This window comes from Falco naumanni, chromosome 4 (assembly GCF_017639655.2).
Source record: "Falco naumanni isolate bFalNau1 chromosome 4, bFalNau1.pat, whole genome shotgun sequence".
Taxonomy (NCBI): domain Eukaryota; kingdom Metazoa; phylum Chordata; class Aves; order Falconiformes; family Falconidae; genus Falco; species Falco naumanni.
In genome coordinates this window covers 102,491,581-102,512,975 of record NC_054057.1, presented here as the reverse complement: position 1 = coordinate 102,512,975, position 21,395 = coordinate 102,491,581, and the positions used below count along the sequence as shown (strand labels likewise).

Genomic DNA, 21,395 nt, shown 5'->3' with positions numbered 1-21,395 from the left:
GGTGGGCTGAGTGGGCTGCAGCCACACCGGGGTGATGCCTGTCCTGCCCTGCAGCAGCTGCCCTGCCATGGGGTGGGAGGATGCCCCTGACACCTTCCTCTTCCTCCCCTCCTCTAGGGTGAGACAGGAGCCCCAGGGCGCCCAGGGCCATCTGGCAGAGAGGTGAGTTGGGGTAGCAGCTGTGGTGATGAAGACCCAGCACCCTGGGAGTGGGGGGGCTGCCATGCCCTGGGTGCGCATCCCCAGGCACCACCAGCCCCCTGAGGTCTCTTCTTTCGCCACAGGGAGGTCCAGGACCAGCCGGCCCCCGGGGGGAGAAGGTGAGGGCAAAGCGGGGCCCGAGCAGGGTGGCAAGGGGCTGTTGGGGAAAGGGCTGGCAATGACACCTGTCTCTCTGCAGGGCGATCCAGGACCACCTGGCAAGCCGGTAAGTGATGCTGCCTGGCAGGTCCCCCTCTGCCTGTCCCAGCTCTGAGACAGGGATCCGTGGGCAGTGCCCAGCATGGTCCCCTCTGCTTCTCCCCCAGGCTCCCAGTGTGGCCGGTGTTGGAGGAGAGAAGGTAACCCTGCCCCAGCTGTGCCCCCCAGCCCTGTGCTGGTGCTCCCTGGGCATGGCTGGGGGCTGGGGAGGGGGTTTGCACAGCTGGCCATCAACACGAGGGGATGCCCATGCTGGTCCCTCAGCCTGGCTGTCTGCAGCTGTAGTGGGAGGAAAGGGGGTGGTTTGAGGGGGCTGACGGTGCCATTTCGTCTGCTCCAGGGTGACAGAGGCTTCCCAGGACCAGAAGGACCTCCTGGCCCAAAGGGCGAGGCAGGAGATAAAGGCGCCCGTGTGAGTACTGCCTGGGACAGGGGGCACAGGGGGCACAGCACAGACACCCTGGGCTCACGGTGCCTACGCTGTTGCTCCAAGCTGCATCCCTTCATGTCTAGGGTGCCCCTGGCCTGAGCATCCCAGGGCCGGCTGGCCCCAAAGGCGAGCAGGGTGATCGGGTGAGTCTGGGTGCACCCCAGGGGCTGGGGCTGGGGCTGGCTGGGCTCTGCCCACAGAGGCACTGGTTCACGGCCCCAGTCACTCCCCGGGCACGGGGCCGCCCCAGTCCCTGGTGACACGTGCTCTCCCTCTCCAACAACCAGGGTATCGTTGGCCTCACGGGCAGGAGCGGCCCAAAGGTAACGTCGCTGCAGGAGGCATTGCCCCTCCATCCATCTGTCTGTCCATCCATCCACCCACTGGGCTCTGGGGGGGCAATCCCTGCAGGCTGTGCCATGATGCTGCTCCAGGGAGTGGAGGGTGCCATGCAGAGCCCCTTCTCCCCTTGGCAGTCCCCACACTCCCCCCACGCTGTCTTAACCCATTGCCCTTTTTTCCCTGCCCAGGGCGATCCAGGGGAGCCAGGAGAGAAGGGTGAGCCGGGCCGAGCGGGCGCCCCAGGGCAGACCGGGCTGCGTGGCAAGGAGGTAGCGTGGGTCAAGGGGACAGTGGGACAGGGGGCTGTGGGGCACCGTGGCCTTGAGGAGGTGGGGGATGGCGGGGAGCAGGGGGATGCTGGTGACTTGTGCTTTTCTCCTCCTGGCTGGTGCCCACTGACCTGTGCTGCAGGGAGAGCGTGGAGAGAAGGGTGATGAAGGCACCCCGGTAAGTGAGGACCCCCCAGGACCACTGCCCCCCTCCCTACTGCCCCCAGCTCACCCCCTCTCTCCCTACAGGGTGAAGCGGGTCTGCCTGGCAAACCTGGAGACAGGGGCCCCCGGGTAAGTGCGAGGCTGGCGGGCACCCCGGGGCAGGCGAGATGCCCAGTGGCTGCCAGGTGGCTCCCGCTAACGCACGCCCTCCTCTGCCCTCCACCCAGGGCCTCCCTGGCTACCGCGGCCCCCCAGGGGAGAAGGGGGACTCAGGGGACCCAGGTCCCGAAGGCAGGAATGTGAGTACCGCTTTGTGTGTGCCCACCACCCTGTGGGCACCCACCACCCCACGCACCTCATTGCCCCACACCCACCCTTTTACCCTTTTCCAGGGGTACCCTCCACCCCACAGGACCTCCCATCCCATGGGACCCCCATTCCCTCCTCCCCTCACCCTATCCTTCTTTGCTGCAGGGCAGCCCTGGAGCACCAGGGAGCAAAGGTGACCGTGGGGAGCCGGTGAGTGACGCAGGGCCGTGTGCCTGGTCCCCATCCCAGAGCCAGCCCTGCCCTCCCTGGAGCCACACCAGCTCCCCTTAACCTGCTTCCCTTGCCCTTCTTTCAGGGGCCTGCCGGACCCCCAGGACGAACTGTAAGCCCTGCCCCCACCCCTCTCCCTGCCCAGGGGCTGGTGCCTGCCCCCATGTGCTCTGATACCTCTCTCTGCCCCACAGGTTGATGTGGGGCTCGGTGGAGTAGGGGAGAAGGGTGAGAAGGTAACAAGTGGGTCCCCGGGAATGCTGGTGGTGGGGTGCCCTGTGCTGTCCCCGCTGGGCTCCGCCTGTGCACTGGGATCCCGGTGCACCAAGCCCTCCCTGCCCAAAACAGCCCCTGCCATGCGGAGCTGATGCACCACAGCTGAGAGGCATGTGGGATCGGGGGCAACATAGGCTGATGCTCCTGCCCAGTGCTGGGAGGAGGGTGCCAGGGCAGGAGGGCCCTGTAGGGCTGAGTTCCTCGAAGGAGCCAGCATGCTTATGGCTCCTCAGCCCCACAGGGATCCCACGGCAGTACCCCACGCTCTAGGTGTTCTGCTTTTATAAGCCAGCTCAAGTTCAGGGCAGCTTTGGCCATGGGCTGTGCTCTGTGCTGGATGGAATCATGGTCCCCAGCCGTGGCTCAGCTGGCTCCTGGCTCAGCAGCACTGCTCATTGCATTTCTTCTGAAACCAATATCTGGCCACCCAGGAGCTGCATCGAGCCCAGCAGCCTCTATTTTTCAGCCCGCGCCTGTATTTTGAGACCTTTGCTATTATCCCGCCCTTAAACCACACAGCATAAGCAGAGGTGCTCAGCATGGGCTCTGGCACAGGCGTTTGCGCGGGCGGCGGGGCAGTGTCCTCTAACTGCCGTGCCCTTCCCTGGCAGGGGGACCCTGGGGACCCTGGTGAGGATGGTGCAAAGGGTGCCCGGGGCGATGCTGGCTCCCCTGGCCTGCCTGGAGAGAGGGTAAGTGCTGGGGCTTCGGTGCGGGAGGCAGTGGGACAGCAAGACGGGTGATGTTCTGCGGGAGAGCTGGGGGTCCTGGTGAGCACCCAGGATCCCCTCCTTTCCCTCCATGCCCCACTGCTAAGTGTGTCTCTCTTGCAGGGTGTGGAGGGTCCTCGTGGCCCCCCCGGTGCACGGGTGAGTGCCCCATCCCCACGGGGGTCTGAGTCGGGGGGTCCGTGCCCTCCTCAGCTCCCGTTCAGGGCGGACAATGCTTACTCCTGTTCCCACCCTGCAGGGTGACCCCGGGGACCGAGGCCTGCCAGGAGAGAAGGTGAGGGGGCTGGGGGCTGGAAGCTGCCCCATGGCACCCCTGTCCTGCCCCATGGCTTCAGCCCTCCTGCCCTGCTGTCTTACAGGGGGACCGTGGCCCACCAGGGCTGGATGGCCGCAACGGGCTGGAAGGCAAACTTGGACCCCCAGGCCCTGCTGGGCTGCGGGTGAGCGTGGTCCAGGGTAGGGGGCACGGCTGCCCCCGGGCACTGTGGGTGGCGGGCTGTGGGACAGAGGGGCAATGGGACAGGAGGAGCCACCCCACCCCCCCCGGACACTCTCTGCTCCAGGCTGGGGATGCTCGTAGGGGGCCTTTGGCGAGGTGGGGGTGTCCCTGCCCTCACCTCCTCCTTGTCTGCAGGGGGACCCGGGGAAGCAGGGGGACCCCGGCCGGGACGTAAGTACCTGCAGAGAGGGCGAGTTTGGGTTGTGCTCCCGCTGGGGCCATCGCCCTTGCGAGGGACAGATGTCCTGTCCCATGCTCCTTGGTCTGGGGCAGCGCAGTGGGACTGTCTCCTGTCCCCAGCAGGGTGCCACCGTTCCAGCCATGCTCCCTCCTCCCAGAGCTGGCTGGGGATGGTGGGTGCCCTGCTGCCCTGTGCTTCTCCTGTCTCCTTTCCTCGCAGGGGCTGCCTGGGCTGCGTGGGGAACAGGGACTGCCTGGCCCCGTGGGTCCCCTGGGACCACCCGGCATCCCCGTAAGTACCAGCCGCCCTGGGGACACACCCTGCTCTGTGCCCGCTGCAGTCGGTCCCAGCTGGGTCTGCCTACCGGGGCTTGCCCTATGCCCAGCTCCCCCTTCCCTGCACCCTGGGGCCATGATGGGTGCCCAGGGACCCCTGGCTGCTGGGGCCGGGGGGAGAGCTGGGGGTCTCTCTCACTGCCTCTTCTTCCTCCCAGGGCAAACCTGGCGATGACGGCAAACCCGGCATCAGCGGCAAGAACGTGAGTAGGGGGAGCAGGGCTTGGCTTTGGGGCTCACCTGGGGTCCTGAGGGCCAGTGATCCCAGTACAACATAAAGGCGAGAGGGGGAGCTCCCATGCTCTGAGCTGTACACCCGGTGCCAGTCCCTGTCCCATGTGGTGCCTGTACTGGGGTGGTTGACCCAGGCAATGACTGGCAGCCTGTGTCCCCAGGGAGAAGATGGGATGCCGGGAGAGGATGGGAGAAAGGTAAGGAGCCAAGCCCTGGGTGGTCTCTGCGTGGTCCCCACATACCTGGTGGCTCCTCCCTGCCTGGGTCCAGGAGCATTATTTTGGGGCGTGCGGATGGGGCAGCATCCCTCTAACTCTTTTCCCACCTGGTTAGGGAGACAAAGGTGACACAGGACCTCCTGGCAGAGAGGTGAGTACCTCCCCACAGAGGAGGTGGTGATGGGGGTGCTGGGTACGTGCCCCCACCTGGGACAGACCTGGGCACCCAGGTGCTGGGGATGACACTGCTTTCTCGGCAGGGCCACAGTGGCGCCAAGGGCGAGCAGGGGGACAGAGGTCTGCCAGGCCCCCTTGGCCCCCCCGGCCTCCCCGGCATCCCAGGCCAGGTCGGCCCCCCGGGCCAGGTATGTAGTCCTTGAGCCCACAGTGCCACCCAGCACCAGACCCTGGAGTATGGGCTGCTGTGGGGCAGGCAAGACCCCTGCCCACAGCTCCCTTGGGGCATTGCCCTGTGTCCGTGGGTTCTGGGTGCCATTGTGTCCCCTCTACATCTTCCAGGGCTTGCCAGGGCTCCGCGGGGTGGCTGGACCGAAGGTAGGTGTGCTCATGCCCCTGAGCCTCCCTTGCAAGGCAAAGGTCTGGGGGATCCTGTGCCACCTTGGCATCTTTGCTGTGTTTCAGGGGGACCCGGGGGAGCCTGGACTGCGAGGGGAGCCAGTGAGTACCCAGCACTGAGCCTGACAAGCTGCAAGCACCCCAGGGTGGTGGCAACCACAGCCTGCCCGGGCAGCACCAGCAGTGTTAACTCTCAAACCTACTGCTCTCCTCGTGTACTGCACCTCTGTACATCTTTTCATTCCCTTTTTCTCTGCAAACCTAGGGGCGACCTGGCAACCCTGGAGCACGTGGAGACCCTGGGGCTGCAGTGGTGAGTGCATCTCGACCTGCTGGGCTGGGATGTCAGCTCTGCCTGGGGAATGGAGGACCCTCCACAGCCCCTATGATGGGCACAGGCCAACACTCACTTTGTTTTTAATATCTTTTTATTGCAGAACATTGAACGTAGCCTGGAAGCACTTGGCATCAAGGTATGTAGTCCATGGCTGTCATGCTGGGGGCTGTTCCTGCCCACATGGCAGCAGGAGGGGGGATGTGGGAGGTGGTAGGAGACCACCCAGGATGAGTTGTTGGGGCCATGGGGTGCTGCCACATCTGGGTTGCACTGACCCCATGACTTTTCCTCCCTCCCAGATTTCATCCCTGAAGGAGCTCACAGGTGCCTACGATGGGAGCTCGGACTCATTTCTGCCGGTGTCGGAGCGGCTGCGGGGCCAGAAGGGCAGCCGGGGGGAGCCGGGAGAGAGGGGGCCTCCAGGTCGAGAGGTGAGTGGAGCCAGGCTCAATGCCATGCCCCAACATGCTGCCCCACTACCCAGTCTGGTTGGGGGGGCCATACAGCCGGCTCAACCCTGGGATGCTCCAGGAGGACTGACCCCCGGCGCATGGCTGGCTCTGGCAGCACGGTGTTATGTTTTGCAGGGCTCCTTAGGCTTCCCCGGTGAGCGAGGACCCAAAGGTGACAAGGGGGACCCCGGTGCCCCTGGCCCCCAGGGCCCCACGGGCCGTGCCGTGGGCGAGCGGGGTCCTGAGGGGCCACCCGGGCAGCCGGGGGAGCCTGGCAAGCCAGGCATCCCTGGGGTGCCGGGCCGGGCTGGGGAGCTGGGGGAGGCCGGGCGGCCCGGAGAGAAGGTGAGTGGGGCAAGGGCTGTGGGACCTGGTGCCGGGGCTTGGGGACAGCCCCGTGATGGCTACCACATTGTTTTCCCAGGGCGACCGGGGCGAAAAGGGTGACCGGGGCGAGCAGGTGAGGCAGAATGGGGACACAGTCCCCTCTGTCCCCCAAATGCTGTGCACCTCCTGGGGGGATGGGGGGCTCTCCTGGGGGCAGGAGGATGCCCTATAGGGGCCAGGATTGGCCATAGCAGGATAACTCTGCCCAGTTTGATGCTCAGCCTATTTTTCTCCCCCTTCTAGGGCAGGGAAGGCTTGCCTGGCCCCCCAGGGCCCCCAGGGCCCAAGGTAGGTGATGGCTGCTGCTGGGGACCATCCCCAAGGGGTGCGAGCCTGCACCTCTGGGGATGGATGGCCACGTCCAGACCCCTGGCACAGTGGCCTGGGGAGGGCTGTGCCCCTGGGGGGACCTTACTGGGATCCCCTGGGTGCTGGCCCTGACGGTGCCATGCCCGCAGGCAGACGTGGTGGAGGGCAGCCTGATGGGTTTACCGGGTGAGCGTGGCCCCACCGGACCCAAGGGAGCGAAGGTGCGTGGTCAGGCAGAAGGGAATGGGGCGACCAAGCCAACCAGGCTGGGACAAATGATGAGCTGGGCAGGGACTGAGGGCTGTGGTGGGGCAAGCATCCCCAGAGGGGCAGCAGGGGCTGATGGCATCTGTCTTCTCTGTGACACAGGGCGAGCCAGGAGCCGAGGGTGAGCGCGGACCCAAAGGAGATAAGGTCTGTGGTTTTAAGTCTCCTGCTGCCAACAGGGCAGCCCCATGGAGTGAAGCCCTGGGCAGGGACACCGCTGGGGGCACCCCTCTTTGAGTGTCAGCAGGCCCTGGGTGGGGACAGAAAGGTCCCTGCCTGTTCCACAACCCTGCACCTGTCCCCTCTGCAGGGTGAGGGTGGCCCACGAGGCGAGCGAGGGGAGCCCGGCGAGAAGGGCAGGGATGGTGCCCCGGTGAGTACCGCAATGTCCCCCCACCCCTTGCTGACCCTGGACCCCTGCCTGGCACTGACCCCGTCTGCATCTCTTGCTCCAGGGTCTCCTGGGTGAGAGAGGGCTGGCTGGCCCCGAGGGGAAGCCGGTGAGTGGGGACATGGTGAGGGGGATGTGGGATGGGACAGGGGGAAGGTCTTGTGGTCCCACACCAGCCACCACCAGTACTAGTGGGAACATTCACATCTCATTTACCTTCTTCCCCCACTCATGCCGGGCCCACAGGGCTTTAGGGGGCTTCCCACCTCTCACCCCCACCATAAGTACCCCCGGGCTGGGTACCGCTTGCTGGGAATGGGGAGCATCCTTGGGGGGCAGGCAGGGCTGCTTGGGGGTAGCGGGCTCCCACTCACCTGCCAGCTCTGACATTTCTTTGCAGGGCTTGCCAGGCTTCCCCGGCGTGCTGGGACGCCCGGTAGGTGTCTGTGTCCCCTCTGTGTCACTGTACCCCCCCCGCCTCAGCATGCAGCTGGGGGCTCCTGACGGCAGGTGCTGGGTGAAGCTGTAGGGGCCACCCTGCTGCCTGGGTGGGTGCTTGGCCCCAGGCATCTTGCCAGGAGCTGGCCAGGCTTGTCCTCACTCAGCATGGGTGCAGTGTCTGGGTCTCCTCTCCCAGGGGACACCCCATGCACCTACCAGGGAAAACCCATCCCTGCAGTGACCCCATCTCTTCCTCCCTTCAGGGCAACCAGGGAGACCCAGGACCCCCAGGACCTCCGGTAAGCAGCCACCCCATGCCACGTGCAGGGGAGTGCCATGCAAGTGGGATATCAGCTTGGGGAGGTGTGTGTCCCCAGGGAGCAGGGGCAGGGTGGCAGTGCTGGGACCATGCTACCCCACTGTCCCCTCCCTGTCCTATGCCACCAGCAAGCACCACTCCAACATAATGTCCCCTTGTTCCCTGCAGGGAAGCACTGGCCCACCGGGGAGCCAGGGCCCAGCTGGGACCAAGGTATGGCATTGGCATCGGCATTGGCATCGCCACGTCGGACCGGGCAGAGGAAAGCAGGGCCTTGCCAGATTTGGGGGCTGGAGGGACGGGGGCATTTCAGGACATTCTGGGCTGGACAGAGGAACATTTTGGACTGGCCACCCTCATGGATCCAGCCAGCCCTGGGGAACAGCCCCGTGGCAGGCACGGGGATGTGGCTGCGACCATGGTGGCTGGTGGGTTGGGATGGTGGGGCTGATGCAGGCACTGTCTTCACAGGGCGATCCGGGGGAACCTGGCTCTGGCATCCGGGTGAGCGAGCACTCCTGCCATCCCTGCTGGCACTTGCCTGCCCCCCCCAAAACCATCCAGCTCCCACCCACAGCCGCTGCACCTTCCTGCGGTGGCAGCCGAGGTCCTGGCTGTGCCAGGGCAGCATGCCATCCCCTCTCTAATGTGGCTGTTTCCATTGCAGGGCTTGCCTGGTCCCCAGGGCAGCATGGGACTGCCTGGCCCCCCTGGTCCCCCGGGCCCAGTGGTAGGTATTTGCAGACATCTCTCGCCCCAACCTGCCCCTTGGCCGTTCCTGGTGCCTGGGCTGCCACTTGATTTCTGCTTGTCTCCCTTGCAGGGCCCACCGGGTGTTCCTGGGCTGCCAGGACAAGTGGTGAGTGTGTTGTCCCCTGCCCCTGCCTGGCTGCCATCAGTGTGGACACTTGGGGTTGCCTGGGGGTGTTGCAGGACCCCTGTACCCCAGCCCCACTCTTATTGCCCTCAGGGGGAGAGCGGGAAGCCAGGTGTGCCGGGCAGGGATGGCGTGCCAGGGAAGGATGGCGAGGCAGGGATGCCTGGGAAGATGGTACGTTGCTGCTCACCCCATCCCATCCCAATGTGAGCCCCGTGGGGCTTAGCCTGGGGTGCCTGCAGCTGAGGCTGAGGGCTGTGCTGCTTGTGCCAGGGCGTGCCGGGACCTTCAGGCCCTGTGGGTCCCAAGGGAGAGCCAGGGGATGCCGGCGTGCCAGGGCAGGTGAGTGCAGAGCTGCTTCCACAGCAGCTGGGAGCTTCCCTGGGTGTTCCTGGGCTGGGACGAGGGGGAGCATCCCCACGCAGCCCTACTCACCTGCCCTCTCTCTCCTCTGTGCCCCAGGCCATCGCCGGCCCTCCTGGCGCCAAAGGCGAGAAGGTAAGGAGTGAGGGAGCAAGGCAGGGGGGACCCCCACCCCTGCGTGGCGTGGGCAGGGGTCCACAGGGTGCTGGCACCCATTGCGGGCTTGCCTGAACACCCATGTGTCACTGCAGGGCGAGCCGGCGCTGCTGGAGGGTGTGCTGCTGGGAGAACCCGTGAGTTACCCCCTTAACCTCGTCCCCTCTATTAACCTCATCCCCCTACCACCACCCCCTGCCTTCTGGGGGGCGAGCCAGCCCTGTGGCCTCCCCCTCCCCTAACGCTGCTCTCCCCAAGCAGGGCTCCAAGGGCGACCGAGGCTTGCCGGGCCCCAAGGGCGAGAAGGTGAGCGCTGCCCCGGGAGGCAGCAAGGAGGGTGCCATGAGGTCCCTGGGCTCCCTGGCTGCCTGGCCACAACGTGGGGGGGAACTGGCTGCAGCTGCTGCCCCTGTGCACCATCACATACCCCAGCTTTTTGCTTGTTTCACCCCTGCCAGGGGGAGCCAGGACGATTCGGGGAGCCAGGAGATCCCGGGGAAGACGTGAGTAGGAGGCGTATGGGTGGCCAGGGGGTGGATGCTGGGGGGCAGTGGATGCTGCGAGGGAGTGGGACCTGTACCCTTGTCACCTACCACCTAGCCCTTCCTCATGGCTTCATGTCTTCATAGGGAGCCAAGGGATCCTCTGGAGCCAAAGGGGAGAAGGTGTGTGTCCCCTGCCCCCAAAGACACTCCCCAGCCCTGGGGGGCTGCCCCTGGTGGCATGGTGCCCCGGCACTGCTGTGCCCACCAGCCAGGGGATGTGCCACGTGCTCTCTGCCACCACACAGGGATCGCCAGGTGTTGGTGTGCAGGGGCCGCCAGGACAGGATGGGCCTCCAGGTTTGAAGGTAACCCCTGTCTCCACGTCACCCTGGCTCTCACCACATCCCCAATGCTGGGGTGCTGCCCTGCCTTGGCTGGATGAGGGAGAGGCACGCTCCTGAGGGGCTGTTTTCATCATTTTCATCCCTGCTCCAGGGTGACACCGGTTTGCCAGGACTACCAGGACCCCCAGGCTTAGCAGGCATTGCTGGGACACCGGGACAGCCAGGCCTGAGAGGGGACAATGGGCAGCCTGGCCTGCCGGGTCCCCCAGGAGAAAGGGTAGAAGCTACAGCCAGCACCTGGCCTCAGTGGTCCTGGTGACCCTGGACCCTTGGGCAGTGTCAGTGGGGTCCCTGCAAACCCCGCTGCCTCCCAGGCACAGTCATTGCTCACTCACCGGTGTTTCCCTGCCCAGGGTTTGATCGGCTTTCCCGGGAGAGACGGCACCCCCGGGCCACCGGGACCCGCGGGGCCCCCAGGGCCAGCAGTAAGTATGGGGCTCCAGTGCCGCAGCATCCCCAGGGGTACAGGCTCTGCCCTGGCTCCCCACCAGCTCGGGCAGGGTGACGGGGACTCACCCTGCACCCTCCTGGCCCCTGGGGCTGGGGGTTGCTGGGGGGCTCTGGCATGGGGGCTGCTGTGGGAGCCCCAGAAATGCTTCGCAGGGCACCTGGCGTCGCCTTCTGTGACTCGCTCACCCCGTCTTTTCTTTTAGGGCATACAAGGGGCTTCTGGCCTGAAGGGTGACAAGGTAAGATAGGGGGCAGCCCTACAGCATGAGGGGTGTGGGGCTGCTCCTCTCGTGGGGTGTCCCTGCTTCAGCCACCCCACAGGGGATGCTGAGCCCCCTCTGGATGGTGGCACATGGGAGCCTGCTCTGCGTCAGGCACACAGAGAGGTGGTGGGGACTGTGGGGTGTCCCCTGGCATGGGGGGGGACGTGGCACGGCTGGGAGGAGCAGTGGGCAGCAAGGACAAGGATGAGCTCTTGTCTTCCCCCTGGCAGGGTGCGCCGGGGGCCGGGCTGCCAGGAGCCAGAGGCGAGCGTGGAGACCCAGGGCCACGGGTAGGTACTGCCATGGCCCCTCTGTGTTCCCACCGCAGCCCCCCACGTCCCCGCCACCAGGGACAGGAATTCCCACGGTGCCAGCCTTGAGGGGATGGCGAGCCAGAACTGTGCCTGTCCCTGGGGTGGGGTGATGCTGGGGGTGCCCCCATCCTAGACTCCCTTCTCACATCCCTTTCTTCTCGCAGGGTGAAGACGGGCGCCCAGGACCAGAAGGGGATCGAGGGCCGGCGGTAAATACCCCCACTCCCCAGCTGCACCCCTGTCCAGGACCCTCCCTGACCCCCTCCCCCCTTCTTCTCTCCTGCAGGGCTTGCCTGGGAACCGGGGGGAGCGTGGGGACAAGGTAAGGGACTCTAGGGGCTGGTGAGCTGGGGTTGAGCAAATGGTGCATCCCCAGAGATTGGGGTCCACAGGGAGGTGCTGCCTGCTCCCCACCGTGCATCCTTGCATCGTCTCACCATCTCTCTTTCCTCACAGGGTGACATTGGGGCCCCAGGGCCCAAAGGAGACAAGGTGAGTCCCAGGGCCGGGGGCAGCAGGAGGAAGAGGGCAGCAGTGCTGACCTCCCCGCTCACCCCCACCTCTCTTCTTTGGGTGTACAGGGCGATACTGTGGTGGTGGAGGGGCTCGCTGGAGCCCGAGGCAGCAAGGGGGAGCCGGTAAGAGCTGTCCCCATCCTTCCTGTCCTTCTCTGCATCGTCCCTTTTGTCCTGATGGGCAGGGACTCTCCTGTACATCCCCTCCCCAAGGCCCTGCCCGCCCTGCCCATGGTACATGGCAGCTCTCAGCCTTGTGCTGGGAAAGCTCCCAGCTTTCATCACGTACCCCCTCTCCCGCCCGAGTGGCACAGGACAGCCTTCCCCCCACCTCTGCTTGCCAGAAGAGCTGGGATGTGGGTCTTCTTGCCGCTGAAGGACCCTCCCTCACAGTGCATGTTGTCCCCTCTCCTTCAGCCACCTACAGACCCCTGTGTCCCTACCCCAGGGAGGTCTGTCCTCCCCACCCTGATGTGTATCTGAGCATCTCCTTGTCCCCTGACCCCTCCCTGCATTTCCCTCTTTGCAGGGAGAGCGTGGCCTGAAGGGCACAGAAGGGGACAAGGGGGACAAGGGGGAGCAAGGCATGCCCGGAGAGAAGGTACAGGGCTTGGGGGCTTGCGCGGGGCTGGGGGCTGCTGGGTTGGGAACTACAGAGGGCTGTTGACAGGGCAATGGACAGAGGGACCAGGGCATGATGGCATCCCTGTGTCCCATGTGCTGGTGCTTCTGGGCACCCGGGCATGGTGCTTGGCACCCCAGCAAGAGGAGCTGCTGCAATCAGCCTCGGAGGTCACCATGGCTGTGCTGTGGCCATGCCATGGCCAGACCTCTTCCTCTTGCCCTGTGTTGATCTGGTTTTCTGCTTGCAGGGGGTGAGGGGCGAGAAAGGCGAGAAGGGCTCCACAGGCTTTCCTGGGGCACGTGGCCCTGGTGGGCAAAAAGTAAGGAGCTAGGCACCCCCAACTGCTTGGGGTGCTGGGGGGGGGCTGTGGGCACCAGCCCCCTCGCCTTCCCTGAACGATGCCTTTGCCTTCCCCAGGGAGAGGTCGGAGCATCAGGAGAGCCTGGCGAGCCGGTGAGGAGCCACGTCTCGGTGCCGCTGCCACCCCGGTGCGGAGCAGGAGCAGACCCCTGTCATGCTGTGTGCTCTCTTGTAGGGCCAGCCTGGCCGTGATGGGATCCCCGGAGCCCGGGGGGAGAAGGGGGACATGGGACCCCTGGGCATGCGTGGCCCCAAGGTGGGTTGGCCCCTCTGTCCATTGATGCTCTCCCAGCCAGGACCTGTGCTGGCTTGGTGTGGCTCTGACTCCCCTCCTTATCCTTGCAGGGTGATCGGGGCATGAAAGGCGCCTGTGGCCTTGATGGGGACAAGGGCGAGAAGGTGAGTGGGTGCCCGCGGGGTGCCACAGGAGCCTGGATGCTGCCTGGAGGCTGCGGCCCTTTGGATCCCCTCTGCCAGCCAGCAGGAGCAGGGACATGGCTGAGGTTGGACCTCAGCCCCGTGGCAGGGGCATGGGGTCCCCTCCTCTGCCTGCGGCTCTGGGGTGAGCATTGAGGGGGCACAGGACTGACCGCCCTGCCTCTCTCCTGCCTGCTGTAGGGAGAGCCGGGGATCCCGGGGCGCTCAGGGCTGCTAGGGAGGAAAGGCGAGCCGGTAAGCACCACGCTGACACTGGTGTGGGATGGGAATGCACGGCTGGTGGCTAACAGACATCTGCTTTGTCCCCCAGGGAGAGCTGGGTCTGTCGGGACCACCGGGCATCCCTGGGAAGGAGGGGCTCATGGGACCCAAGGTATGTCAGGACGGCACTGGGAAAAGCTCTGCTGGCACCTCAGCCCCCATGCTGCCTGTCCCCCACTGCCTGTCCCCCACTGCCTGCCCCTTCCCCTTCACAGGGCGACCGGGGCTTCGACGGGCAGCAGGGAGCCAAAGGAGACCAGGGGGAGAAAGGAGACCGGGTGAGCAGGCTGGAAAGGGACGGTCTACATTGCACCCCACTGCACCGGGCCAGGATCCATCCTTGGTCAGAAGCACATCAGAGCCTGATAGTCCCAGAAGAGCCATCTGGTGCTGCTTTAAATTGTGTCACTAAACTAAAAGTGGCAACAAATTCCCACTCTTTACAAGAAGGCACTGGTTCTGGTACTTCAGGGGTGCCCAGCTGCAGGGTCAGAGGATGCCTGTGGCACCTGCTCTGGGGCTGGGGGCTCCGACTCCCCTGGCCTCACCCTTTGCTCTCCTGCAGGGTGCCCCTGGCATTATCGGTGGCCCTGGTCCCCGGGGTAGTGATGGTGCTCCTGGGCCGCCGGGGCCCCCAGGGAATGTCGGCCCACGAGGTCCTGAGGGCATGCAGGGCCAGAAGGTGAGTCCGCGCTGTGGGTGGCTGGTCCCCCTCGGTGCGTTGAGGAAGGGAGAGCCTTGTCACAGAGTGGGTGAGGGGTTGGTGGTGTCAGGAGCCGTGTCCCAGCTCTGTCCCTGCCCTGTCAGCTCGCTGCCTCTGGGGTCCTCCCTTGTGTTCCCTTGTCCAGCTGGTGGGAGCCTGGGGGGTTGGGAACGCTGCTTGTCCTGGGGCTGGGCTGGACCCATCCCCAACCGCATCCCTATCCCCATCCCTACCTGCACAGGCATCCCCAGGGTGTGGGGACTGGGAAAACAGCACATCCATGGCACTGGGGAGAGCAGAGAGGCTCCAGACCCACCAGCCAGATGCTGAGCATGTGTCCTTTGCAGGGAGAGAGAGGGCCCCCTGGACAGTCGGTGCCAGGGGCCCGTGGTGTGCCTGGCATCCCCGGTGAGAGAGGAGAGCAGGTGGGTGAGCGGGTGCCTGGCCCTGCCTAGGTGAGCCCCAGCCGGGGCCAGCCTCCCACCTCCCTTCTGCTTGTCCCTAGGGCAGTCCTGGCACCCAGGGGCTCCATGGGGAGAAGGGGGAGCCGGGCATGACGGTAAGGAGCCAGGAGGGAGCCGGCACAGGCTTCCAGCAGGTCACTGGGGTGGGAAGGGGTGCCGGATCCATCCCACTGCTGCCGATGGAGGGACTTCCCCCACCTCTGGGCTCTGGGGCCTGGGAAAAGGGATTTTCCTCCTCTCTAACTGCACCGTCCCCCATTGCGATGCCGGTCCTTTGCCCCTCTGTGTGCGTGGCAGGAGGAGGAGATCCGTGCCTTCGTCAGGCAGGAGATGAGCCAGCACTGTGGTGAGCATCCCCCACCACTGCCCTGGGGCTGGGGGTCTGGCCCCCACTGCCCCTGACCCCCAGCCCTGTCTCTCCCACAGCCTGCGGCGGCCACTTCCCGCGGCGCCTGGATTCACGTGAGCACTCAGGTTGCGGCTCTCCCTTCCTACCCCTCTGCTTCTGCCCCCGCCCCGCTTGTGTGGCACTGAAGGGGCCCAGCACCCAGGTGTGCTGCTGGTTTGGGGGACACTAGAGGTGTCTGGGACCCTCTGGGACCCCCTCAGTGAGGACCAGCATGAGTGGGACCATGCACAGGGAGAAAGGATGGTGTGTGGCAGAAGTGATGGTGCAGCAGGGATCCCCAGTGGCATCTGGCTTGGGATGGTGCCAATGGGATCTGGGTGCTGCCAGGGTCTGCCTATCGAGAAGGGACCATGGGTCCTGCACCCCATCCATGCTTGAGTGCCAGAGCCAGGGCAGGTGGGCTTGCAGTGGCCAGTACTGCTGAAGGGGAGGGTGGGGTGAGGGATGGAGGCAAGAGGTGGGCTGGGATGAGGTGGGTGCTTTCTCTCCAAGGAGGCTGGGGGGCTCGGGCCAGGAGCAGCCTCCACTCTGTCCAGGGAGGAGGAAGAAGCGTCCGCCAGGAGAGGGAGCATGGCCAAACAGGTGATGGAGAGCCTGGAGGACCTACAAGATCTGGCCCCATGGGCACTTGGGGCTCCCCATGCCCATCTTCATCCCCATCCCCACCCTGCTGGGCTCCCAGCAGTCACTGTCTCACTGAGCAGCAGCTCCTCCTATCTGTTCCTCCTCCGGGAGCCCCCAGCAGCCCTGGTCTGCAGTGCAGAGAGAGGATGGGGTATCCCCAGGTCCCCCATCCCCAGCCGTATGCTGCAGCAGTGCCAGGGCACTTTCCCCCTGGGAGGCTGGGGGAAGCACCCTGGGCCTCCTCGCCTCCCCCCTGATGCCGGTGCTGTGTCCTTTCCCCTCACAGGGCTCTTCCCCACACAGTCGTTCCTTGCTGGCGGCGCTCACGAAGTCCCTGTGCTCAAGTTGTCACACACTGAGGAAGAGGAGGGTGAGTGTCATCCCTCTGCTCTTAGTCCCCATCCCCCTTTACCCTGCTCCATGTGTGTGGCCAGTCACGTCCCTGCTTGCACCATCGGTGGCCACGCTGCCGGTTCCAGGGGGCTTTAATTAAAGAGCGAGGAGAGGGCAGCAAGGAGCGTGTGTGCGTGCAGGCACGTGCAGAGCAGGGGCCATGGCTGGGGGGAGCAGGACAGAGGGGGAAGCAAGGACTGCTCACGCCTGGCACTGTCTCCCAGGGCAAAACAGGGCGGTTATGCTTGACACAGATGACCTCGAGTATGAGAGCATGTATGGAGAGGAAGAGGACTATGATGAGGTCCTGGAGATGGACAGCTTGGAGCAGCCCTCAATGGATGGTGAGCTTGCCTGTGCCCACCTGGCACCGAGGATGGAGCTGCCAGGGGTGACTGTGGGGCTGCCTGAGCTTTGCTGGGGTGATGCCTCCACATCCTGCCTGGCAGCTGGTCCCCACCCCCTCTGGCTGGGGGGATCTGGGATTCGCAGCCCTCTCGCTGGCACCCAGCTGGGGTGTGTGTTCCCCATCACAGCACTGCGCCGCGCACACCTCATGCTCCTTCCCCCTCACAGAAGCTGTCCCTCTGGGCTGGTGGGACCTGCTGGCCCTGGCAGGTTTCCTGTGCTCCTGGTCATGAACCACAGGAGGGGAACCCAGAGCTCACAGGGGAGCAGGGAAGCCCCAGCAGCAGCAGTAGGATGTGGAGGATCCCTCCGGTACCCTTCCAAGGGACACTGTGGCCATCACATCCCCATGCCACCTCCTTCCCAGCTTTTGCTAGGAGCTGCCCCTTGGAGAGGGCTTGCCCAGAGCTGCATCTCCTGCCCTCGCTCCCAGCACTTGGGCAGGGCATGGGAATGTCCCCTCCAGCCAAACCCTGCCCATGCTCAGTTGGGAACCATCCCTTGCCTTCCCCTCCTGGGGTTTCTCCTCCTCTGCCAAGTGGGTCTGGCTGCCTCCACCACTGGTGTGCTGCCGGCTCCTGCCTACCCTCACCATTGCCATTTGCCCCCCACAGCTGAGCCCTGCAGCCTGCCGCTGGACGAGGGGGACTGCCAGCGCTATACACTGCGGTGGTACTACAACCAAAGAGTCACCGACTGCCGGCCCTTTGTCTACAGTGGCTGCCGGGGTAACCTCAACCGCTTCGACAGCAAGGAGGAGTGCGAGCTGCGCTGCAGGCAGCGCGCAGGGGCAGGTAGGCATGGCATGGTATGGCATGGCATGGCATGGCTGCTGGCACCAGCAGGTCCGGCAGCATCCCTACGTGGTGCCACAGGCTCGGCCAATGCAGAGCCAGGGGGATGATGCTGGTCCCCTGCTCAACTCTGACACCGCTTCGCTTCTCTCCGCAGATGCCCGTGGCGTTGCCAGCAGCACGGCGGGAGGGCAGCCAAAGGCATAGGTGTGGGCAGTGTCTCGGTAGGCAGGGCTGCCCGGTGGCAGGGCCCTGCTGCTGCCTCAGCCAGGGCTGGGCTGCCCGCGGTGGCGGGGGCCACGTGCCCACCGGCCCCCAGCAGGAACCTGGTGCTATTTCTAACGTGTCTTTTTGCTGCTCATGGGTTTTCCCTTTCATATCAGTTTTATTGCCCATTAAGGTGAAATTTATATTAAATGGGAACACACCCCCCTTCCTCAAGGCTCTTAACCCCCTTTCCCACCTGAAAGTTTCCTGGGCTGTTCCCAGTTTGATTTTTAACTTATTTGCAGCCAATGAGATGGTGCTTGGCCCCGTGCCCCCTGTCTGGCAGCCCAGGAGCAGAGATGGGAATTGGCATGGTTGGGCTCCTCCCCTCCTCTCATCTAACATCCTCATCCCCTTCCCTGGACCCCCCACACCCCCAACTCCTCCCTGATCTCTGCTGGGGGAGGCTGCCTGCATCCGTGGGCCAGGCAGTGCCTCCCTGCACGGCATCCCTCACCACCCCCGGTCCCGTAACCAGCTCCATCTGAATAAATTTCACCTTAACCTCAAGTGAGGCCCAGTTCCCCTTTTGTGGCTGCCGTGGTTTGGCAAAGACCTGTGGGGAGGCCAGAGGCTTTCTCCATGTGCTACCTTCCATCTTGCATGCCCGCCAGCAGCACATCTGTCTAATCCAGGGGGGCTCTCCTGCACCCCCCAGCCCAGTGGGGAAACCCTGAGGATGGTGCTATGTTAGAGGAGGTTCCTGCTCGCCTATGCTCGCTCTCAAAGGCTTCATGAAAGCGATGTTGGCTCCAGGGGTCTGCAGCCCCTGCCTCCCCCCACCTTGGGGCCTGGAGCAGGCTGCTGGGTGGGCTTTGTGGCACCCATACGTACCGCTGCTCTTTGTGTATATCTGTATACAGTGAATGTATATGTGTACCAATGATATTAAAGCTGCGCTCGCGGGGAGATGCCACACTTCTTGATGCATTGCCAAAGATGCCCGTGGAGTTTGGGGCCAGCTCTTGAGCCAAGCATGCCCCCTGCCCACCCTAGCTGGAATGCCCTTCCCAGCTGCTGAATGCTGCACCAGCTGGGGGTCCTCACCCCCCCAGGGACCCCAGTGCTCCGTCCCTGTGCCCGGTGTGTGCCCAGCTGACGCAAGCTAGGCCACGACCCTGTGGCCAGGCTGTGACGTGTCGACACGTGAGGTTGCAGCACTGCATGATGTGCTGGGTGAATCAGTGCCACTGGCTAATTTTGGCTGTTGGGTGTGAGTTCCTGGCCGTCCCCGGGAGGAGGAACAGAGCTGGCATTGTTTCCTGCCCTTGCCACTGCTGGGGAGGCTGCCCTGGGTTAGGTCATCCTGCGGCCATGGGGGTGGGCAAGACCCCCAGCAGTCTGAGCCCCAGCCCCGGGTGCCCAGGCTGCTGACCCTGGCCAGCCCTCCAGGCTGAGCACCCACCAACTGATCTCATGCAGGTGCCTGCCTGGCCTGAAAGCCCTTGGGTGCTCCCACAGCCCCGAGGGGGGGAACTCTGGGGCAAAACCCTTCTGTGTGGGGCTCACCCCACACCAATGCCTATAGGCTGCTACTCACTGCAGAGGGACTGGGACAGTCTGGACTGGTGCAGCTGGGCTGCAAACCAGTGGCATCCCATTAGGACTGGTTGTAGGTGGGCTGCAAACCGGTGATGTCCTGGTTGAACTGGTGCAGCTGGCTGCAAACCAGTGGCCCAAGCTGCGCGCTGGGGTTGGCACAGTGGGGAGGCAACATGTCTCCAGATATAACCCTCAGCTGGCCAGGGCCAGGGAGTCCATCAGGACAACAGTGCCAAACCAGCACTGGGAGATGTCCAAGAGCCTCGTGTGGCACAACACCTGGGGAGCTGGCACTCACTGCCATTGCCACAGATGCCAGCCGGTAGTGATAACGCATGTGTGTTTTCTCCCTTCCTTAAGTGATTAACCAAAGCTGACAGGAGCAGGAAGGCTCAGTTAGATGGAGAAAAACCATCTTGCAAGTCAGATGTGAAATAATTATGCCTGAGCTGCCCCAAGTTCCAGGAATCCCCTCTAAATGCAGTTGATGGAGATGCGAGGGGTCACACGCCCACCCATGGCCCAGGATGATTTCATCCGCTATTAGGCAAAATGTATTAATAACACTGTCGTGTGCGCCCCCCCCCCCCCCCCCCCGCATGTCACCATCACCCCCTGTGTGGGTCGGAGGTGGAGCTGAGGGCAGGATAAGAACCAGGGCTTGGCGGGGAGCAGGGCAAACCCCCAGTTCATGGTCTGCACACGCTGGGAGCATTGGCTGAACATCCAATCCAGGGGACGAGGACCTGCTGGAAATGGTGAGGCTGCACCCTTTGGTGGTGCTTTTCGGGGGGCTTTTAGCTGTGGGTTGCAGGGGGTTGGATGCTTTTCATTACCTGCTTCCCAGTGAGTTAAACTGCCTCCAGCTGCCCAGTCTGGTACTTTCCGAAGGGTTCCACCCCGAAGATGGGTTGTAGGAGGTTGGATGCCTTTCACTGCTCTCCTTCCAGCTGGGCAAACCCCTCTGGGTGACTGATTCAGGGGAGAGGCAGCTATACAGCAGGATTTGTGAGGCACTGCCCCTGCCCCTGCTCTGACCTCCACCCCACTGCACAGCATCCTGACCCATCACACTGTGGCACAGCACCCTGCATCCCCTGGGGCCCTCCCTGGGACCAGGGCGGGGGACAGGGTCAAGGAAGATGCTGAGGCTTAGCACAACTCAGCACACGTGGCCAGACTCGTGCCCTTGTCACCCCATTGCCACTGACCCGCTGTGTATTTTAGGTCAATTGGCTCACATCCCTCCGGGTGGGTGGCTTTTGCTCCAGAGAGCCTGGTAGCCCCGTGAGGGGACAGCATCTGCTGGGGAAAGCGTGGGAGGAGGAAAGCCCCACAGTCCGCCTGGCCCCGAAACCCCAGGCACGTCACACTTCCCCAGCCAAAGGGCAGGTCCGGGCCAGGGAGCAGCGGCAGACCCCAGGCAGCCACCCCCCCAGGCAGGAATGTCCCTTCCCCTGGGTGGCAAAGGACTAGAGGGTGTAAAATGAAGGGGACAGCTGGCATCTGGCCAGGGGCTGCAGAAAAGGATGGGGATACCCAGCGGATTTGCTTCCCATGTCCCCTTCAGCCTCCCCAAAACTCCCCCCACCCCATGCAAAAAGATTAAAATCAGGGTGGAAAACTGAAGGCCAAAAGGGAGGCGAGCCCCCAGCACTGGGCATGGCCAGCTGGTGCAGGGAGCGGGGGGGCTCTGTGTGTGGCACACCGGCAGAGATGCGTTCTGTCCAGGGGGCTGCAGGGCCATGACAGTGTGATGGGGGGTGTGATGCTCAGCACCAGCCATGTGGTCCCCGCAGGCACTCCCAGCCACGCTGCACTGCAGGATGCTGCTCACCTTCCTGGTGGTCCTTGGAGCCCCAGTGAGAGCCTGGAAGGGGCTGAGCAGCGAGCGGCTCCCACCAGGCCCCCGAGCGGGGGACGGAGACAAGCTGATGAAGCAGGAAGCCACTGGTGCTAAGGAGATGCTGCCAGGTGTCCCTGAGATGAGGAAGGGTGACCACGGCTCCGGGGAAGGGTCTCATCCGGACAAAGCCAACCTGCCACTGCTAGAGGCATCAGCAAGAAAAGCATTGCCCTGGCCGATGAGCCCAGCCACCAAGAGACCTGCTCCCAGGAAAAAGTCAAGAAAGCTGTCCCTGTCACTTGATGTCCCCACCCA

At 64.3% G+C, this 21,395-nt stretch overlaps 1 protein-coding gene across 1 annotated transcript in view; it reads left to right on the top strand.

The window, feature by feature from the left end:
* The window catches only part of COL7A1 (collagen type VII alpha 1 chain), a 30,975-nt gene extending 12,372 nt beyond the window's left edge, over window positions 1–18,603 (top strand). The window contains exons 45-120 of the mRNA XM_040590499.1: window positions 118–162; window positions 285–320; window positions 401–427; window positions 528–560; window positions 761–832; window positions 934–993; window positions 1,138–1,173; window positions 1,381–1,461; window positions 1,604–1,639; window positions 1,711–1,755; window positions 1,854–1,925; window positions 2,101–2,145; window positions 2,252–2,278; window positions 2,361–2,402; window positions 3,054–3,134; window positions 3,276–3,311; window positions 3,412–3,447; window positions 3,533–3,613; window positions 3,808–3,843; window positions 4,073–4,144; window positions 4,347–4,391; window positions 4,584–4,619; window positions 4,756–4,791; window positions 4,901–5,005; window positions 5,160–5,195; window positions 5,283–5,318; window positions 5,482–5,529; window positions 5,654–5,689; window positions 5,853–5,984; window positions 6,141–6,350; window positions 6,430–6,465; window positions 6,636–6,680; window positions 6,851–6,922; window positions 7,071–7,115; window positions 7,279–7,341; window positions 7,424–7,468; window positions 7,760–7,795; window positions 8,064–8,099; window positions 8,288–8,332; window positions 8,591–8,623; window positions 8,787–8,849; window positions 8,943–8,978; window positions 9,090–9,170; window positions 9,270–9,338; window positions 9,459–9,494; window positions 9,611–9,652; window positions 9,777–9,821; window positions 9,974–10,018; window positions 10,145–10,180; window positions 10,306–10,365; window positions 10,496–10,621; window positions 10,758–10,829; window positions 11,058–11,093; window positions 11,348–11,407; window positions 11,596–11,640; window positions 11,718–11,753; window positions 11,888–11,923; window positions 12,013–12,069; window positions 12,476–12,547; window positions 12,819–12,890; window positions 12,989–13,024; window positions 13,107–13,187; window positions 13,277–13,330; window positions 13,550–13,603; window positions 13,680–13,742; window positions 13,846–13,908; window positions 14,196–14,312; window positions 14,681–14,758; window positions 14,839–14,892; window positions 15,095–15,143; window positions 15,224–15,271; window positions 15,699–15,788; window positions 16,117–16,200; window positions 16,448–16,567; window positions 17,246–17,425; window positions 17,583–18,603. Of these exons, the coding sequence (XP_040446433.1) occupies window positions 118–162; window positions 285–320; window positions 401–427; window positions 528–560; window positions 761–832; window positions 934–993; window positions 1,138–1,173; window positions 1,381–1,461; window positions 1,604–1,639; window positions 1,711–1,755; window positions 1,854–1,925; window positions 2,101–2,145; window positions 2,252–2,278; window positions 2,361–2,402; window positions 3,054–3,134; window positions 3,276–3,311; window positions 3,412–3,447; window positions 3,533–3,613; window positions 3,808–3,843; window positions 4,073–4,144; window positions 4,347–4,391; window positions 4,584–4,619; window positions 4,756–4,791; window positions 4,901–5,005; window positions 5,160–5,195; window positions 5,283–5,318; window positions 5,482–5,529; window positions 5,654–5,689; window positions 5,853–5,984; window positions 6,141–6,350; window positions 6,430–6,465; window positions 6,636–6,680; window positions 6,851–6,922; window positions 7,071–7,115; window positions 7,279–7,341; window positions 7,424–7,468; window positions 7,760–7,795; window positions 8,064–8,099; window positions 8,288–8,332; window positions 8,591–8,623; window positions 8,787–8,849; window positions 8,943–8,978; window positions 9,090–9,170; window positions 9,270–9,338; window positions 9,459–9,494; window positions 9,611–9,652; window positions 9,777–9,821; window positions 9,974–10,018; window positions 10,145–10,180; window positions 10,306–10,365; window positions 10,496–10,621; window positions 10,758–10,829; window positions 11,058–11,093; window positions 11,348–11,407; window positions 11,596–11,640; window positions 11,718–11,753; window positions 11,888–11,923; window positions 12,013–12,069; window positions 12,476–12,547; window positions 12,819–12,890; window positions 12,989–13,024; window positions 13,107–13,187; window positions 13,277–13,330; window positions 13,550–13,603; window positions 13,680–13,742; window positions 13,846–13,908; window positions 14,196–14,312; window positions 14,681–14,758; window positions 14,839–14,892; window positions 15,095–15,143; window positions 15,224–15,271; window positions 15,699–15,788; window positions 16,117–16,200; window positions 16,448–16,567; window positions 17,246–17,425; window positions 17,583–17,632 (4,521 nt within the window). The 3' untranslated portion in view covers window positions 17,633–18,603. The remainder of the gene's footprint in view (window positions 1–117; window positions 163–284; window positions 321–400; window positions 428–527; window positions 561–760; window positions 833–933; window positions 994–1,137; window positions 1,174–1,380; window positions 1,462–1,603; window positions 1,640–1,710; window positions 1,756–1,853; window positions 1,926–2,100; window positions 2,146–2,251; window positions 2,279–2,360; window positions 2,403–3,053; window positions 3,135–3,275; window positions 3,312–3,411; window positions 3,448–3,532; window positions 3,614–3,807; window positions 3,844–4,072; window positions 4,145–4,346; window positions 4,392–4,583; window positions 4,620–4,755; window positions 4,792–4,900; window positions 5,006–5,159; window positions 5,196–5,282; window positions 5,319–5,481; window positions 5,530–5,653; window positions 5,690–5,852; window positions 5,985–6,140; window positions 6,351–6,429; window positions 6,466–6,635; window positions 6,681–6,850; window positions 6,923–7,070; window positions 7,116–7,278; window positions 7,342–7,423; window positions 7,469–7,759; window positions 7,796–8,063; window positions 8,100–8,287; window positions 8,333–8,590; window positions 8,624–8,786; window positions 8,850–8,942; window positions 8,979–9,089; window positions 9,171–9,269; window positions 9,339–9,458; window positions 9,495–9,610; window positions 9,653–9,776; window positions 9,822–9,973; window positions 10,019–10,144; window positions 10,181–10,305; window positions 10,366–10,495; window positions 10,622–10,757; window positions 10,830–11,057; window positions 11,094–11,347; window positions 11,408–11,595; window positions 11,641–11,717; window positions 11,754–11,887; window positions 11,924–12,012; window positions 12,070–12,475; window positions 12,548–12,818; window positions 12,891–12,988; window positions 13,025–13,106; window positions 13,188–13,276; window positions 13,331–13,549; window positions 13,604–13,679; window positions 13,743–13,845; window positions 13,909–14,195; window positions 14,313–14,680; window positions 14,759–14,838; window positions 14,893–15,094; window positions 15,144–15,223; window positions 15,272–15,698; window positions 15,789–16,116; window positions 16,201–16,447; window positions 16,568–17,245; window positions 17,426–17,582) is intronic.
* The last annotated feature ends 2,792 nt before the right edge of the window (window positions 18,604–21,395 follow it).